Source organism: Panicum virgatum, chromosome 2N (assembly GCF_016808335.1).
Source record: "Panicum virgatum strain AP13 chromosome 2N, P.virgatum_v5, whole genome shotgun sequence".
Lineage (NCBI taxonomy): Eukaryota > Viridiplantae > Streptophyta > Magnoliopsida > Poales > Poaceae > Panicum > Panicum virgatum.
In genome coordinates this window covers 67,676,296-67,693,533 of record NC_053146.1, presented here as the reverse complement: position 1 = coordinate 67,693,533, position 17,238 = coordinate 67,676,296, and the positions used below count along the sequence as shown (strand labels likewise).

Sequence of the window (17,238 nt, the reverse complement as noted above, 5' to 3'; positions counted from 1 at the left end):
GGCGGCCGCAGCGCCGGGGCCGAGGCACATGCGGGAGCGGGAGGCGTGGCTGGCCCAGGCCATGCGGGTGCGGAGCTCTGGATGGGCACTGACAAGAGAGAGGGAGAGGACAGGGGCATTTTAGTCATCTTTGTTGGTTGGTTCCACATGTCAGGCATGTTAACAGTGTAAACTAGATGGAGGTGGATGGAAGAGTACACGGATAAAAAAAAAATTGATGGCAGGGCATACAAGTGCGAGTAAATTTTTTAGGGTATAGAGGACAAAACAACTTTCATAAGGGTGTAGAGATTAAAAACTCTGCTCAACTCGAGTTCTGAACTCTGAAGCCGACAGGTCGCGTGCCGATTGCGTAGCTGGAGCCTAGAACTGGAAGGATCCTAAACCTGAAGCTCACAGTTAGAGTTGATTGGAAGAGCGCTGAGCTTAGCATTGTTGGTTTACCGTTTCATTTCAGCCTGGCTATATGGTGGAACTTCTATTTGGTTCACCGGGTCTACGTATCTCTGTCTCACGCGCCGTCGTGCACTGCTCCAGGCTCGCTTGCACCGGGTGAGCCAGGCCCGGCAGAAACAGCCAATTTCTGCGTTCTGGCCACGGAGGTGGCATGCGCAGAGTGTGGACGGACATAGAAGAGAACCAAAACAAAGATCTGTTGTCCAATGCGTAGAGCCTGTCCGAGAACTCGTGCAGCCTCCTAAAATATCTTTCCGACTTTCGCAGCTCTGCTCGCCTCCACTCTTTCCCATACCGACGGACCAGCCGTCGTCTCATCGGGTCACTGCTTCAATGATTGGCAGCGTTTGTGCAGTTTTTCGGTGGTGTATCGAGCTAAAAACGAAAATCTCTGGACAGTATTAATGTACTAAGGGCCTGTTTGGCTCCAGGACTTTTTCCAAAAGTCCCTATCACATCAAAAGGAATCTTACTATTTTATATTATTAAATAAAATCTGTTTATAAATGTTTTTTGACAGCTGAGTGCTTTTTCGCGAGACGAATCTAATGAGCCTAATTAATCGATGATTGGCTACAGTGATGCTACAGTAACCATTCGCTAATCATAGATTAAGATACATCATTAGATTCGTCTCGCAGTTTAGCCCCAGGGTTCTGCAGTTAGTTTTATAATTAATATTTATTTAATACTTCTAAATACTAAAAAGTCCCTAGGACTTTTTTGAAGTCCCTCAATCTAAACACCCCCTAAAATTTTTATGGCATCACCACGCCAGCCTTGGAGTACCTCAAAGGCTGCATTACCTGCCTAGTCCTTGCTCCAAATGAACCTCTGAACTGACGCGAGTTGGATACAAGGAGAAAGGAGTACCACGCACAAACTTCAGAACGTGGCTATTGGATATCGTGTCAGCACTCAGGGACAAACAACCGAACATACACGTGCCTGCTGCAAACACCGGCTCTGGTCTGGTCCTGGGGATAAGCCTGCCAGGATGGGGATATCCATCCGGACATGGGCGCGCCCGCAACGGGAAACAGGTCCCGTGCGCATCAACCGGAGCCTTGCCCACCGCGCCGCAATCGCGTGCGCGTGCAAGCTTGGGGCGATGTCTGTCGTGGCGTGCGACGGCACAACGGAGAGGGAGAGAGGGAGGCGCCCCTCGATCCCGCGCGTCACGCAGTTGCGTCGCCGCAGGGCCGTTACGCCATGGTAGCTTATGAATCCTGGTCCCGTGGTCCGCAGCGGCGGGGCGGGCGCGTCGACGCCTGCCCCATGCCATGCCACCGGGTGAGGGGCGGCGGGCGCAGCCGGCAAATGGGCGAGGCGGCAGCCGGCGCGCGCGATCCGCCGCCGAAGGTCACGTCGGTTTTGACGAGATCGCCGTGTGCCGTGCCAGTTGCCACTGCCGGCCAGTCGGCCACCGACACCCTGCCAAGGCGCTCGGCTTGGTGGGATAGGCTGGCGGGAGTCGGTTGCGGGACGGGGGACCCGGATGCTAGGAAAAGCGATCGGACAGGTCCACGTGCCCACAGTAATCTTACTCACCCCGGGTTTTTTTTTTTGAGGGAAACACACCCCGGTTTCTCGGGGTATAAGAAACTTGCCGGTTTCTTTCTTTCTTTTTTGTTTCATGAAACGCATATGGATATATGACACCAGATTTTTTTTTTGAGTGGGAGACACCAGATTCTTTTGGAAAAAGAAAATATGCCGAGTTGGCCTGTTTGGTACGAGGAATTCTGGAAGAATTAGGGCCTCCTTTTCGGACGCTTTTGGGCCAGACTTTGGACGGGTCATGAAAAAGGCAAAAGTCTATTTTACCTCCTCCAACTATCACCAAAGTTTGGTTTTCCTCCTACAACTATAAAACCGGGTATTTCACCTCCCTCAACTTTTCAAACCGTCCATTTTACCTCCCTCGAGCGGTTTTGAAGACTGTTTGCTACAGTAACCGTAGTTTTGTCTTTTCTTTTTTTTAAAAATTTCAGTTGAATCTTTGAAAAATCATAGTAAATCACAAAAAAATCACAAAATAGAAAATCCAATTTTGTTGGACTCCACATGAGTAGATATACGCAGTGAATATATTATATGGTATACTTTAGTACAATTTTTTTACTGTAACTTTAGATATATACTTTTCTGTAATTAATTTATAGCTACAGTTTTCGTCGTCCCATTATGGTGAAATTTTTATGGTGAGCTAATCATTATATGATTGAGTTGTAGTAAAAATTTTATGATTATTAGATCATGTTTGACTGATCTATAGATTTATCTATATAAACTAGATAAATCTATAGAAAAATCTAGACGAATCTATAGATAAATCTATACCTCAGTCATACATGATCTAATAATCACAAAATTTTTACTATAGCTCAATCATATAATGATTAGCCCACCATAAAAATTTCACCATAATGGGACGACGAAAACTGTAGCTATAAATTAATTACAAAAAAATATATATCTAAAGTTACAGTAAAAAAATTGTACTAAAGTATACCATATAATATATTCACTACGTATATCTACTCATGTGGAGTCCAACAAAATTAGATTTTCTATTTTATGATTTTTTTGTGATTTACTATGATTTTTCAAAGATTCAACTAAAATTTTTTAAAAAAAGAAAAAGACAAAACTACGGTTACTGTAGCAAACAGTCTTCAAAACCGCTCGAGGGAGTTAAAATGGATGGTTTGAAAAGTTGAGGGAGGTGAAATACCCGGTTTTATAGTTGTAGGAGGAAAACCAAATTTTAGTGATAGTTGGAGGAGGTAAAATAGACTTTTGCCCATGAAAAACAAAAGGAGGCGGCACTGGAAAAAAAAGATCAGAGTAATTTAGGCCATGGCTTGGTTTTGGCCCAGCCCAGACTTACCATTCAGAGGAGCCTGAACCCCGTCCGGGAAATGGCGCCATCAGCCACTAATAAGCGTGACTCGGACCGGATTTGCCATCCACAGTTCACACGGATTACGACCTCGATGAACCACTCCTAAATTCGCCCATCCATCGGAATCTCCAAGGTCCAAGCGTCCCATGTACGGCCCAGATTTGATCTAGGCACAAACGCGCATCAAGAGTCTAGAAGGGTCCCACCGGTGACCAAAGACCGTGAGCGTCGCCGTCGCCAGCACCTCTTTGGACGCGCATCGCCGTCACGGATTCAGAGTGGCCGTGACGCCTTCGCCCAATCTCACGTCTCGACCGGATTTGACATCCACAGTTCACACGGATTACGACCTCGATGAACCACTCCTAAATTCGCCCATCCATCGGAGTCTCCAAGGTCCAAGCGTCCCATGTACAGCCAGGTTTGATCTACCCTGTGTTCACTTCCAAAATTTTTCTCTCCAAATTTCACTATTCACCTATCACATCAAATCTTTTACTTCATGCATGAAGCATTAAATGTATATAAATAAAAAAATTAATTGCATAGTTTTGATGTACATGACGAGACGAATATTTTGAGCCTAGTTAGGTCATAGTAGGACAATAATTACCACAAACAAACAAAAAGTGTTATAGTGTGCCACAGTGTCCGATGTAATTTTTTTTACCACTATTTTACGGATAGCCCTAATCACAAACGCGCATCAGGAGTCTAGAAGGGTCCCACCGGTGACCAAAGATCGTGAGCGTCGCCGTAGCCAGCAGCCCAGCACCTCTTTGGACACGCATCGCCATCACGGATTCAGAGTGGCTCACCCAAAGTCTTCTTTTATCTCCGTCATCCTTGCACCAGAATCGTGAACAAATCCCCATTCCCCAGTCGCTGTCAAGGTTCGGTCTGCCGATTCGAGGGGCGTTTAGTTCTCAAAAAAAATTTTGTCGAAATTTGTGTTTTTTTCTTTGGACACATGTATGAAGCATTAAATGTAATTAAATAACAAAATTAATTTCACAGTTTGGATGTACACGAGGAGACGAATCTTTTGAGTCTAATTAATGCATGATTAGCCATAAAAATGCTAAATAAACCCACATATGCTAATGATGCGGTCAAAAGCCCCAAAAGATTCGTCTCGCGGTTTTCCAGGTGAGTTCTGAAATTAGTTTTTTAATTAGTGTTCGAAAAACTCTTCTGATATCTGGTCAAATCGTTGATGTGACACCAAAAAATTTTTAGTTTGGGAAGTAAACGGCCCCTCGATGCGGACATTTTGTATTTGAGAAATTAGTCTGTGGCACATCCCCAAATGATGATTTTGTGCACAACACACTCTATTCTTCGATTTTGTGCACAGCACACTGCGATTTTGTGTTTTTGTCTCCAACACACCGCAGCACATAAATGATCTTCTTTGCACTTGTAAAAACCGGACCCACCCGTCAGCTCTCTCCTTCCGCTCCGCCGCACTGCCCAATGCTGCTGCACCGCGCGGCACCGGCCGCCGTTCGCCGTCCCGCCAACTCGCCGGCTGCGTCGGAGAGGAAGGTGCAAGGAGGAGGAGGGAGGAGGGGCGCGCCGGAGCCGTGCCCGCGCGCTGCTGTCTCGCCGGCCCTCCTGCGTGCGCGGCTGCGGTGCTTGCCCCCGGCCCCGACCTCTCCCGACGCGGCGGAGCTCGAGGCCGCCGGAGAGGGCCCCCTGCCCGGCGCGCTCGAGGTGGAGAGGCGGAGCTCGAGGCCGAATCCGGGAGAGGGAGGTGGGAGGGCCGCCGACGGAGCCCGTCCCGCCGCGCCATTGCGTCCGCGCGTGCAGGCCGCCGGCGAAGCCCGCCCCGCCATGGCCACCGTGGGGGCGCGCGCGGGCGGGTCCACGGTGCCGCCCTGGTTCCGCCATGGCCTCCGCCGTCGTCATTCTCGAGCTCCGCTGGGGACCCGAGGTACCGCCGCCGCCTAGATTCTCGAGCTCCGCCGGGGACGGCGCGTGCGCGGCTTGTCCTCTTCAGCGGCATGCAGGGACGTGCACGGCGCCGCGCTCGAGGTGCGGCCGTCGCCGTGCGTGGAGCTCGCCACTGGTCTCGCATCAGGTGCCTGCCCCAATGAATTGCTCTGCTCCGCTTAGAAAGAAAGAGTGTGTAGAGGGGAAGGAGGAAGGGGGAGAGGGAGAGAGCTGACGGGTGGGCTCAATTTTTACAAGGGCAAAAAAGACTTTTTATGTGTTGTGGTGTGTTGGAGACAAAAACATAAAATTGCAGTGTGTTGTGCACAAAATCGAAGAATAAAATGTGTTGTGCACAAAATCACCATTTAAGGATATGCCACAGACCAATTTCCCTTTGTATTTTGCAGCCGCCTACCGGCCGGTACGCGCGGCGGACGGCCCAACGGCAGCGAGTTCGCGCGTGCCACTTGCCCTGCGACGGCGAGCGTCTGCTGGAGCTGGGTGGGCATCGCGTGATGTATACATGACAGGATGATGGTTGATGGTGATGACATGCGGCGTAATCAAAGCTGGTGATGACCAGGGTTTTTTTCCCAACCGGACACCCCAAACCTGAGCACTCCGGTTCCGGTAAACCGGACCGGTTTCACCGAAAACCGGTCAAATCCCAGTGCAAATTCAAATCGTCCGGCGCATTTGGGAACCGACCGGTTTGACCGGTATACCGGCCGGTTTGGCCGGTAACCGGTCAAATTCAAATTTTTTCTTTTTTTTAAATTCAAATGCCCGCAAAGTATACTAAATAAATGTTTGTATAACATATTTTAGTCTAAATGAACCCTTCAACCCTCTTTTGTACTACTTTTACATTGTATTTATATACTTTTATATGCAAGTTTTTTTGTTTAACTTCAAATCCCCGCAAACTATACTAAATGAATGAATTTTTGAGAAAATTTGACACCATTAGATTTTTCGCACCGTGAAGTATTTTTAAGAATTTTTTGAATTTAAATTTAAATTTTGAATTTGGGCCGGTTTGGTACCGGCCAAAATCGAAACCGGACCGGACCGGTTTGACAGGTAACCCGTCAAACCGGACCTGTTCCCACCGGTTAGATGAACCCTGGTGATGACTTGGCCTGCTCGGTCCACGAGGCTCATCCGTCATCTTCTGCGCTGCCGAGCTCTGCAGCCATGTCGGTTACCGGCTCCAAACGTGCCATTTGTTTTGGGCATCTCAAGATGCTTTCTTTTTCTGCACGTGTTTTCGGCCGTTGAAACTTGCCCGGCAGGACTTCGCGCTAGTATCAAGAAGCAGGGACACATTTTTTTTTTAAAAAAAATTGGTCATGACATGGAAAGGGAATCAAGTTCTTGTTTAGTTGCATCCAAAGTTCTAAAATTTTACAAAATTTCCCATCACATCAAATTTTTGAACGCATATATGAAGTATTAAATGTAACTAAACAAAATAACTAATTACACAATTTATCTGTAATTTGTGAGACGAATCTTTTAAACCTAGTTAACCCATGATCGAATAATAATGATCAAATACAAACGAAAGTGCTACAGTACTAAAATTTCAAAAAAAATTGCAACTAAACAAGAGCCAAGATAGATTATGTGAAGCTAAAAAAAAAACAGATAACGATGGTGGAATCCGGGAAGCGTCTTGTGCAGGGCCGAGATTTGATCCCGCACATAAACGTCCTCGCGTGTACAAGGGATGTTAGGGACGGAAAGGGCAAGAGCGAGGCGTCGCCGTCGCCCCCGTCGAGACGCATCGCCACCCCGTTCGACCATTCAGGAACATTCAGGTCTACTTTTTATCCCCGGCGCCGTCAAGGCCCTCGTCTGCCGGATCGGATGGTCGAACGGCGGCGAGCCCGTGCCACATGCCCCGCGGGAGGATCAAGCAAGCCATCTCCAGGGCATCGCATCGCATCCGCACGACGGCGATGCGCAGCGTCGCCAAGACGCCAACCGTTGGATTTGTATCTCCTCCGCAAGCAAGTCTTCAATGGCTTCCTCGCACGGCGAACTGGCAGTCTGACAGTTGGACGCGTATCAGGTCAAAGTAAAACTTGGCCGGCTTCGCGTGATCTTCTGGGGTGCAGTGCTCTGCAGCCGTGTCGGTTGCCCGCTCCGAACAAACGTGCCATTTCTTTCGGGCACGTCAGCCGTCAGGCGTGCGTCAAAGATGCTGCCCCTTCTTTCTGCTCGTGTTTTTAGCGTTGACTTTTCGTGGACCTTTTTTGAAAAGCATTTTGCCTGGACCTCGTGGTACTACCAGGAAGCAGTGCGCGGAGCAGGGGTGCTTGTGTGCTCCAGCCCCCCTACTCCTATAGAACCCATGGAGCCCCTAAAGCCTTCTCAATATTTTTCAAGCATGAGTGAAAAAAAGCAAGAAGAAAGGAGGAGGAAGAAAAAAAAAAGAGAGGAAAAAGAAAGAAAAATAAGACCCTCAATTTGAATCTCAGCTCCACCACTGTCAGAAAGCAAGTACCGAAGCAGAGCTTGCGCTCTCTCTCACGCACAAGAGTAGTATGCAGAGAGCACTTGGGATGAAAAAAAAGAGAGGAGGCCGTGCGGATGATCACCCGGATCACAAAAATCATCAAGGGTGTGTTTAGATGCCCAAATCCCCTCAAATCCAAACTTTCCATCACATCTCTGTCACATCGAAACATTAAATATAACAAATGACTCATGCATGGAGTACTAAATGTAGGTAAATAAAAAAACTAATTGCATAGTTTTGATGTACGTTGCGAGACGAATTTTTTTAGCCTAATTAGGTCATGGTAGGACAATATTTATCACAAACAAACAAAAAGTGCTACAATGTGCTACAGTGTTCGATGTGATTTTCTCTCACTTTTTCAGGGATCTAAAGCCCTAAGTGATGAAGACGCGACGATGCTTTTGATGACAGCCGCAGGCATCATGAGGACGTGATGGTGATTTCACCTTTCTGTCACTCCTACTGGCACGGTGAAAAGGGTAAAGACGACGACGTCACGCAGGCACGATTCGCATAATCTCGTCCTACCAAGCCATTGCGCCAGCGCGAGGAGTACGACCAAGTCTGACTGACAATGTGAGCCCAGGCCCCCAGGTTTCGAAGGTGGCAGGCAGCCCGGCCCACGTGGACCAGACACACGCTGCTGTTGGAGATCGGAGTGACACTGTAACCGTGTGTTTGGTTGGAGTTTGACCCGGTTTTGGATGTTTGGATGAGGGTTGGAGGTGAATTGAGTTCAACCTCTGTCAAATATATTGTGGAGATGCATGTTGGAACCGTCCCCCAAAAACGACGAACGGAGCCGCTGCCGCGGGTTGGCACACGTCATGCTGATGCATGCGCACGTCCGTCGACTCTCCGTCTTCTTCCATCGCGCCAGCTCCATCCTCGTGACTTCCGTCGCACCGCCACCCCAATCCCGTCCCTAGGTCCGGTGAGGCCGGATCCGGCGACTGCTTGCCGATGCGGGCGTCCCTATCCATGACGGGAGGCGGGGCTTCCTTCCCGGCGCGGGCGAGGAAGTGGCGGCGGTGGCGGGAGGTCCGACGGGGGCGAGGAGGTGGCGGCGGCGGCGCACGGGCCCACTAACGGAGTGAGTGTTGCATCCAACCCGTATTCCCAATTTCCTGAACCAAACAAGTGATGGGTTGACTCCGTCCCCAAAATCAGAATTGTAACTAAACAATGGATGGATTGACTCCGTTTTCAAAATGAGGGTTGGATCCAACCCAACCCGCCGATTCCGCAACCAAACAAACGGTAAAAAAAAAAAGGAAAAACGGGGCAAATCGCCACTCTCCCTTTGCGTGCTCAACCTCAACCGTGTGGACAACCCAGGGGCCCAAGAAACCAATTTCTACTCCAAACTTCAATGCTGGGTGACCAAAAAAAAAAAGTCAATTTGCTGTCCAGCACACAGCGCAGCCACTCTCTCCCAACCTGCTGACGAGGAGAGATAGAGAGAGCTCTTAAAGGAATTGCTTAACTCCCCGGTCTCTACAAAACAAAACGTAAACGCCACAGGGCCGCCCACAGGAGCACGGGGGCGCACCGCGCACCCTGCCCACGCGCCCACTGCCACGCCGGCCCCACCACGCCCCCGCGCGAGGCCACCTCACGAGCGAAAAGGCCACACCAACGGTCACACATTGGGCTCTCGCAGTTTCGTTTTCGTCTCCTCTTCTCTTCTCCCTCTCCCTCCTGTCGCCAACGCCACCAAGTTACCCCCACCCAAATCCTCGCCCGGCTCCCCTTTCCTCCCTCCTCCTGTTCTCCACTTCTCCATACCACCAATCGTCCACCCGTTCCATTCCTCTTTGCCCAGTTCTCCATTCCGCCAGGAGGGACAAGGCGTCGAGGCCGCGGCTGCGCGCTCCGGCGGCCGGGAGCAGCGGGGCGTCATGGGCGCCGCCGAGAACGCCGTACGTTTCTTTCTTCCTTTGTCGAGTAACGCCGCCACGCCGGTTGCTCGCTTGCTCTGGCCGCCGCTCTGCCTCGGGCGCGGCTGGTGGGTTCCTCGGCTTCGACGTCTGCTGACTCCATGCCTGTGACGCGTCTGCAGGCGCCGTCGCGGCAGGAGGCCGCGCGAGACAGGGGCGCGGCGCCGGAGGCGGTGGAGAAGGTGGTCGTCGTGGACCAGGCGTCGCCTCCGCCCGTGTCCAGGCTCCAGGCGCAGCGCCCGCTGGCGCCGCTGCAGGTCACCACGCAGGCGCCGCCGCCGCCCATTTCCGTGGCCTCCGGCGCCGTCGAGCCGCCGCCGCAGGTGGCGGCGTACCAGCCCGTCCCGCTGGCCCCACAGCAGGTAGGAAGAAATGTCCAGGCCCAATTGCCTAGATTCTTGCAGTAAAATAAAACCTCCATCGGATTGATTAGGATTTTCGGTTTAAATAGTGGGATTGCCTCGGCCCTTTTAGGACATGTGGGCGTGCTTGGTTGCGATCCGACTGTATCAATTCAGGCTGGTTGGTGGGCTAGGAGGGTAGTACAATAATTTTGTTTGGTACCAGTTGGTTTAGTGTATTGGCGGTGTCCTGCACTTCTGACCTTTGGGAGTTCATGCTTTGCTTGCTGAACTATTCTACCACAACACTACATTGAATTATTCTATCACCATGCTACATTGACAGTACGGATTTGAAAGTACTGCAAAAGGAATATCTCTCAAGAAGGGTCAAAGGATAGTCTGATGCTGATAGTTTGGTGTAGATTAGGATTAGGATGGGCGAAAGAGCAGTTAACATGCAGCTTTGCAAGTTGTGTCGTTGATATTTGAAGATATGTTAGATGCCAATAGGACAAAGAGAGAGAAAAAAAAGAGGTACTAGTCTTTATGTGCCTGTTTTAGGCTTAGGTTCTTCAATTATGGAGCTTCCACATAGCACACGGCAGCAAGCCAATAATGCATGATGGAATATTCAACATCACAAGCGAATTGTGTTTTCTTTTGAAGGTGGACGCCAAATGCAATTTAATAAGCAATCAAAGTGCTCAACCTGCCACAATAGAAAAAGATCATAGGTGGGTAGTGTTTGACACGATTTTAGTGATCTACGTATGCCGCATAACTTATAGCTTTGGTTAACTAGCTACACATGCATGATTCATAGGTTTGTTAGGCACTAATGTTTCCTCTAAAATATGCTCAAGAATGTACCAATGCTTGGAATCGAATCTCTGAATCTGAATGCGACTTATCGGTAATCTAAGCTTGTAGCTGATAATTAATCTGTATCTGCTAATGACATTCTGGTTCAGTTGAGCTGACAAGTTGAGTAACTGATTTGTCGTTGCAGGGTCCGCTTCCGTCGCTCAACTCTCACAAGTACACCAACGGCATAACGCTGTGCCTCTTCTTGCTCCACCTTGCCGCAGCGGGGTTCGCCGTCGGGTTCTTCGTGTTCAAGACCATCCATGACAACACCCAGAATCCGCGGTCCCGTAATGCGCGGCGCGAGCGCAGCTTGCTGCGCGATTGGCTGCTCCCCGTGGAGGGCACGGTGGTGCTCAGCATCGTGCTGGCCTTTGCGTGGCAGAAGGCAGTGCGTACGTGGCCGCGCGCCATGGTGCGCGTGATCCTCTGGTCCAGCTTCGCCATCACCCTGGGCGTGGGCGCGCTGCTCATGTGCTTCTCGACGCTGGCCACCGTCGGGCTCGGCGTCGCCATGGTGGTGTTCTCCATCGGCACAGGGCTGTACGCATGCTGGGTGACGCGCCGCTTGGGGTTCACGGCGCGGGTGTTCGAGCGCGCCGTGCAGCCGGTGGACAAGTTCCGTGGGCTGAACGGCCCCGCGTACCTGATGGTGGCGGCCGGGTTCGTGTGGATCTCCGTGTGGTGCGTGGCGGTGATCGGCGCCGTCAACTTCCGGTTCCCCGGGCTGACGATCCTGGCGCTGGTGCTGAGCCTGATGTGGACGGCGGAGGTGATGCGGAACGTGGCGAACCTGACGGCGAGCCGGGTGATCGCGCTCTACTACCTGCGCGGCATGCAGTCGAGCGTGCAGTTCAGCTTCCAGCGCGCTCTGACCTACAACCTCGGCAGCGCCTGCCTGGGGTCGCTCTTCGTGCCCACCATCGAGGCGCTGCGCATCCTGGCGCGCGGGCTCAACCTCCTGGAGGGCGAGGACGAGTTCATGTTCTCCTGCGCGCACTGCTGCCTCCACGTCATGAACGGCATCTTCAGCTTCGGCAACAGCTGGGCCTTCGTCCATGTGAGTTCAGATCGGCGGCCCGTTCTTCCTTCTTCAATTGGCGATGCGATTGCGACTGGCACTGATGACAAGCGAGGTGGTGACTTTGTTGGTGTGGTGTTTCAGATCGCGGCGTACGGGCGGGGGTTCGTGCAGGCGTCGCGGAGCACTTGGGGGCAGTTCGAGGCGCTGCCGGGGATGGCGGCGCTGGTGGACTCGGACATCACGAGCTCCGTGTGCTTCCTGACGGGCGTGACGAGCGGCGCGCTGTGCGTGGCCATGGCGGGGTCGTGGGCGTTCGCCACGCACCGGCACTACACGGCCACCGTGTCGCTGCTGGCCTTCTTCGTCGGGTACCTGATGACCCGGATCGGCATGGCGCTGCCGCAGGCGTGCGTGGGGTGCTACTACGTGTGCTACGCCGAGAACCCCGGGTCGCGGCTGTTCGACGACACCATCCCCGAGCGGCTGCGCAAGATGCAGGAGGGCCGCGACCCGCTCGTTGTGCCGACGCCGCGGTTCCCGCACCCGCGCGCCGCCGCGTGACTGGGCTGGGCTCCTCCGTTCGGCAAGTCTTCCTGCAGGCCCTGCTCGAGCAACCCAATCACGCTGCTGATGGAGTGGAACTGGGTGAGCCGGTCTCAGCGCAGCTCCATTTGACTCGGTGTACGTGGTGATAGATATAGGCGGCGGCTTCTGCGGTCGCGTGGAGGAAACGGAACTGGAGCTGGATGGTTGAAGACGGATCTCTCCCAGTCTAACCCAGCCCATACTGCCTCGCTGCAAGCTGAAGCATTTGTAAATCCATCCATTTTTTTGTGTCAGTAGAAATGAGGAATTCTCGGGGTTTGTAGACAGATCTATTCCTGGATAGTCAATGTGAATATTTAACTTCATTTTTTAGTGATTCGGTCACTTGATTTGGCCATGGTGACCACGAACAATGGCTAAGTTTGAGGCCACGGAGTATCTGATGAAAACAAAATTAGAAGTGGTCTGGTGGGGAAATGGGGGATAGCAGCCGGTCATTGTCGCTCGTCGACCCGTAAGGCCGTAACGAGCATCCACCAGGTTATTTGCTTCTCTTCCCGCTGGCGAAACTGAGCATCCCTTTCTTCAAAAAAAAAACAAGAAAAAAAGAAACTGAGCGCTCCAAACCCTAATGTACAACTTGATTCAGATTTGCCATGGGATATTTCAGATCTTGTAGTGATTATGAGTCGATTTCAGAATAGTTTTCGAGTCGAACTAGATACTGGCACCTTCATAAATAAACTCGAGCTTATGGTTAGTGATGAAGCAATAAACATGTGGACCATAAGAGATTTAGACCTTGCCATTGTTGATGACAAGAGCGCTGATGACTGCTATATATGTTGAGGGAATGCTTGAGCAAGCTCGTTCCGTGGATGGCTTTTTCAGTGCCTATCCTAGTGTGCTTAATTGCCTCACAAACTCTCGTTATATAATATTTGTTTTGCTGACTGGGACATGCATCACATCCTATTTGATTGTTGCAATCACCTGCAACATCTTTCTCTCACCAATTGTGATGCAGGGGGCGCTCAGTGTTGCAATCACTTGGTGTCCTCTCATTCCTTGAAGGAATTGTGCCTCTTTTGTGCTGCAACAGTGAATCATAATGGATTTATGTTAAGTGAGGTTCTAAGTGATACCGCAGCTATACATAATCTTACACTAAGTTTTCAAGGAGAAAAGGTAAATCTGCGTTCACGCATTGACATTTATGCACTGTTACTACGTATGTGTACATTATACACGGGTTTGCTTCTTATTTTATATCTTTTGATCATATCTATGCTCAGTTGTAATTCCAAAATTCCATATTCGGTTGTAATTCTAAAATAGCATTTAAAATATCAAGTTATTGTTGTATATCTTACTGTGCTACTTTAACATGGTGCATGCTTTACTTCACATTATCAAACAGTTATCAGGTGTAAACATTGTCCATTCTCGTTTTCATTTTCTGAATTTCTATTTTTGTTTCAGCTTTGGATCCAACCGGAAGGAAAACAACTATCCACTGCGTTCAACAAACTAAGGAAGCTATCTTTGCATGATATTTATATTGAATTTTCCCTTCTATGGATGATTGGTTCTCCTTGAAGCTGCGCCATCTGTTGCGATATTTGACATTGAGGTACTTGTATTTGCTTGTTTGTCCTCATTTTTTGTACTGGGCATACTCTTTACTAAATAAATTCCTCCTAGGAATACAATTTTTTTTATAGAAAAGGTATGGACTCTTATTAAATATAGAAATGTACTGCTCTTTTATAACAGTAGTCTAATTTACTATTTTGAAAGGGAATATCAATTTGTTTATTTTGTTTCAGAGCTTTCTATTTGCTTCAGTTGTAAGAAATGTTTTACAATCTTATATATTTCTTCTAAGTTAGGGTGGCATTGAAATTGCAGGGGCTATCTTAGCCATTGCCATTTTTCTGACCCCATTCCTCAGAGTAGTAAGTTACTGCTGAAATGCACATGAACCTAACTATGGGCTGGTGCATGACCACTTTTTTCCTTAGGTTACAAAACATCCCAACTCATTGAAATGTCCATCGTTCCTCATCCTCCTAGCTCTCTCTATGCTGGAGTCAGGTCAGATTCAAGTGCTCAACTTACCAAGTGATGTTTGGGTGGCTTCATGACCTTATTAGCTCTTGTATTCTCCTACTAAACCCTATAAAAAACTCATTTTTGATAGCTGACTGCTATATATGATTCTTTAGGCTTTACCACTTGCCAAATCCTGCCTCACCTTTTTCTTTGGTCAAGCCCATGGGATGAAAACGAGCAGAGCACCCAGCTGCATACTTTCCACTCACCAAAACGTTGGCCACCAACTGCATGTGCATTACATTAAGTCGAGACTAGCATGCAATCAGGGACCTCAGAGTGGAATTAGGTATAATAGATTCCACTAGGACTTCAATGGAGTTAGGGCCTCCTCAACAAAAGGTGAAGCTAGTACTAGTTATTCATACCATTTTATTGTATCCAGGCAGAAGACAGTGGCAAGCGTAAAATTTAGAACCAAGACCAAGAAATCTGACAATCTGATCACGAGAGCAGAGAAACAAGATCAAAGCCCTCAATCCCATTCATGTTGTCTAGATTGAATTAGATTTTAGCCTACATCTACCTCCCTAATTACAACTGTGGCACTTCCATTCTGAATAGCTCTCATAATTCATAAATCATGAAACTTTTCCCTAGTATATGCATGAAGTAGGGTATTTGAATGGGAGGGGCTCATTCCTCAGGTCCGTAAATCTGTTTTTTTTTTTAAAAAAAAGGAATACGCTGTTCTTGGTATGACACCAACTAGCCCTTTACCAATCAAGTTGGGGTAGGCTGAGATGAAACCCACCATGGGCCTCAAAAGGATGGAGGTAGTAGCATAATAGTGATAATAATAGTTAAAGGGGACTGTAGAAAAGAAATGGATGCACAGCCTGAAATTAAATCCATGTCATCATGGCAGATTTTATTTTGTACATTTGTATAGTTTTTTATTTTATTTACTATTTTGTATACTCGTGTTAGATCAAGTCGTAACCATAATCAAGTCTTTATCTACAGTAATTTGACTTTTGGTAATTAATGACAATATTTATGGACTAACAATTTCTTGAGAGAAAAATGAATATAGTTTGGTCCATGGGTGCATGAGAGTACACTGATGCCATAAAAAGATTTGGAGATGATGTTCAAGCCATGGGCTCAAAACAAAGGTATGAAGATAAGGCTCTTTATACTTTGCCTGTTACATAGTGTTTAGAGGATGAACATGACCGGATTAATAGTATAGATAGCCGTACTATCAAGAAGGGGTCCTTGTGCCTTTATTTGTCTGTTCTATAGTGTCATTTTGCTCAAACACTTGCATGGCATGCATGAGAGCTAACAACATTTGAAAATGGCAACTAAGGTTGAGAAAAGTGTGCTGACTGTCTAGGGGCGGACAATCCGGTCCCTTGTGGCGGACAGTCCAGTCCCTTGTGGTGGACGGTCCGCAACCTCCTTGAAAACCTTTGTTATAAAAGGTTTGTTTCTGTGTGGCGCTGAGATGGATAACGGCGGACGGTCCGGTCCGCTAGATCGAACGTCCAAACTTAAACCCTAAACCCTACACTGAGAAGGTTTGGATGTTAGAACATGTTGAGGTGCTCCTTCGGACGGATAGTCCGCCAGCTAACTTCGAGGTTTGGACAGAACCAATGTTGATTCTGTGTGGGCTGCGCAGTTGAATGGCAGACGATCCGCCCCCTGGGGTGCGGATGGTCTGCTGGTCACTTTGAAGTTTTGTCCGGAGACGTTTTCAACCTGGTGCTTGGAGTTTTTGTACGGCGGACGGTCCGCCCCTAGGTCGCGGACAGTCCGGAGGGGCTGTAACGATCATCTCTAACACGCAATCATTGCACTCTAACTCGGTGGTTTTAAATGGCGGGCAATCCGGTTTGTCTGAGGTGGACAGTCCGTGAGAACTTTGTTTTCATGGGTTTTGGGTGTAACGACTAGATTTCGAGAGGGGGGCTATAAATATCGGCCGTGGGTGCTTTCTCTTGGCCACTTTGAAAGCTTCCTTGACACATTTGAGCTGGTCCCCCCCCCCCTCTCTCACTCTTTGCTTAGAAATTGCATTCTTGTGAGTGTTAGAGCATCCTAGTGCATTGCATCAAGAGTATGAGCTTTGTGGCACTAGAGAATCTTCAAATAAGTGTCATCGACTTGTTACTCTTAGGAGTTGCTGCTCCCAAGACGGCTTGGAGATGGTGATTTCGTGGAGCCCTTCAAGAAGATTGTGGAGGTGCCCCGAAATTGGTTGTGAGAGGTTCTTGTGCTCACCTCGCCAGAGTGGTGAAGAGCAACTCTAGTGAAATCGAGGTTTGGAGAGTTCCATTGATTCAAGCCGGCTCAAGATCAAGAAGAGTCTTGATAAAGGAGTGGTTGATTCTTTGAATCCACCTCAACATGGATTAGGGGTGAACGACAAGTCATCAACACCACGAGAAAAATTTATTGTGTCAAGCTCGGATATTTATCTTTCTCATTTCATTTCTTGCAATTTACTTTGAGCATTTTACTTTCCTAGAGCTTGAATTGCATCTTGAACCCTAGGTTGCAAATCCCATTAGTGATAGGTTTTGCTAGGCATAGGAGCTTTCTTGTGTTTCTAATTAAGTTTC

General features: G+C 48.9%; 2 protein-coding genes across 2 annotated transcripts; both read left to right on the top strand.

The window, feature by feature from the left end:
* The first annotated feature begins 4,840 nt into the window (after window positions 1–4,840).
* Window positions 4,841–5,317, top strand: LOC120662958 (skin secretory protein xP2-like). Its single transcript, XM_039942001.1, has one exon. It carries the CDS (start codon window positions 4,841–4,843, stop codon window positions 5,315–5,317), a length of 477 nt encoding a protein of 158 aa, XP_039797935.1.
* Window positions 5,318–9,481: 4,164 nt separating this feature from the next.
* LOC120662049 (CTL-like protein DDB_G0274487) lies at window positions 9,482–12,963 on the top strand. Its single transcript, XM_039941125.1, has 4 exons — window positions 9,482–9,754; window positions 9,895–10,134; window positions 11,126–12,040; window positions 12,146–12,963. Exons 1-4 carry the CDS (start codon window positions 9,734–9,736, stop codon window positions 12,563–12,565), a joined length of 1,596 nt encoding a protein of 531 aa, XP_039797059.1. The 5' UTR covers window positions 9,482–9,733; the 3' UTR covers window positions 12,566–12,963.
* Window positions 12,964–17,238: the final 4,275 nt, after the last annotated feature.

Bases quoted from the DNA above. Each gene is read 5' to 3' on its own strand.
- LOC120662049 (XM_039941125.1), top strand. From the start codon at position 9,734: ATGGGCGCCGCCGAGAACGCC. The intron at 9,755-9,894 runs GTACGTTTCTTT...ACGCGTCTGCAG, and splicing joins TGGGCGCCGCCGAGAACGCC to GCGCCGTCGCGGCAGGAGGC. The intron at 12,041-12,145 runs GTGAGTTCAGAT...GTGGTGTTTCAG, and splicing joins ACAGCTGGGCCTTCGTCCAT to ATCGCGGCGTACGGGCGGGG.
- LOC120662958 (XM_039942001.1), top strand. From the start codon at position 4,841: ATGCTGCTGCACCGCGCGGCACCGGCCGCCGTTCGCCGTCCCGCCAAC.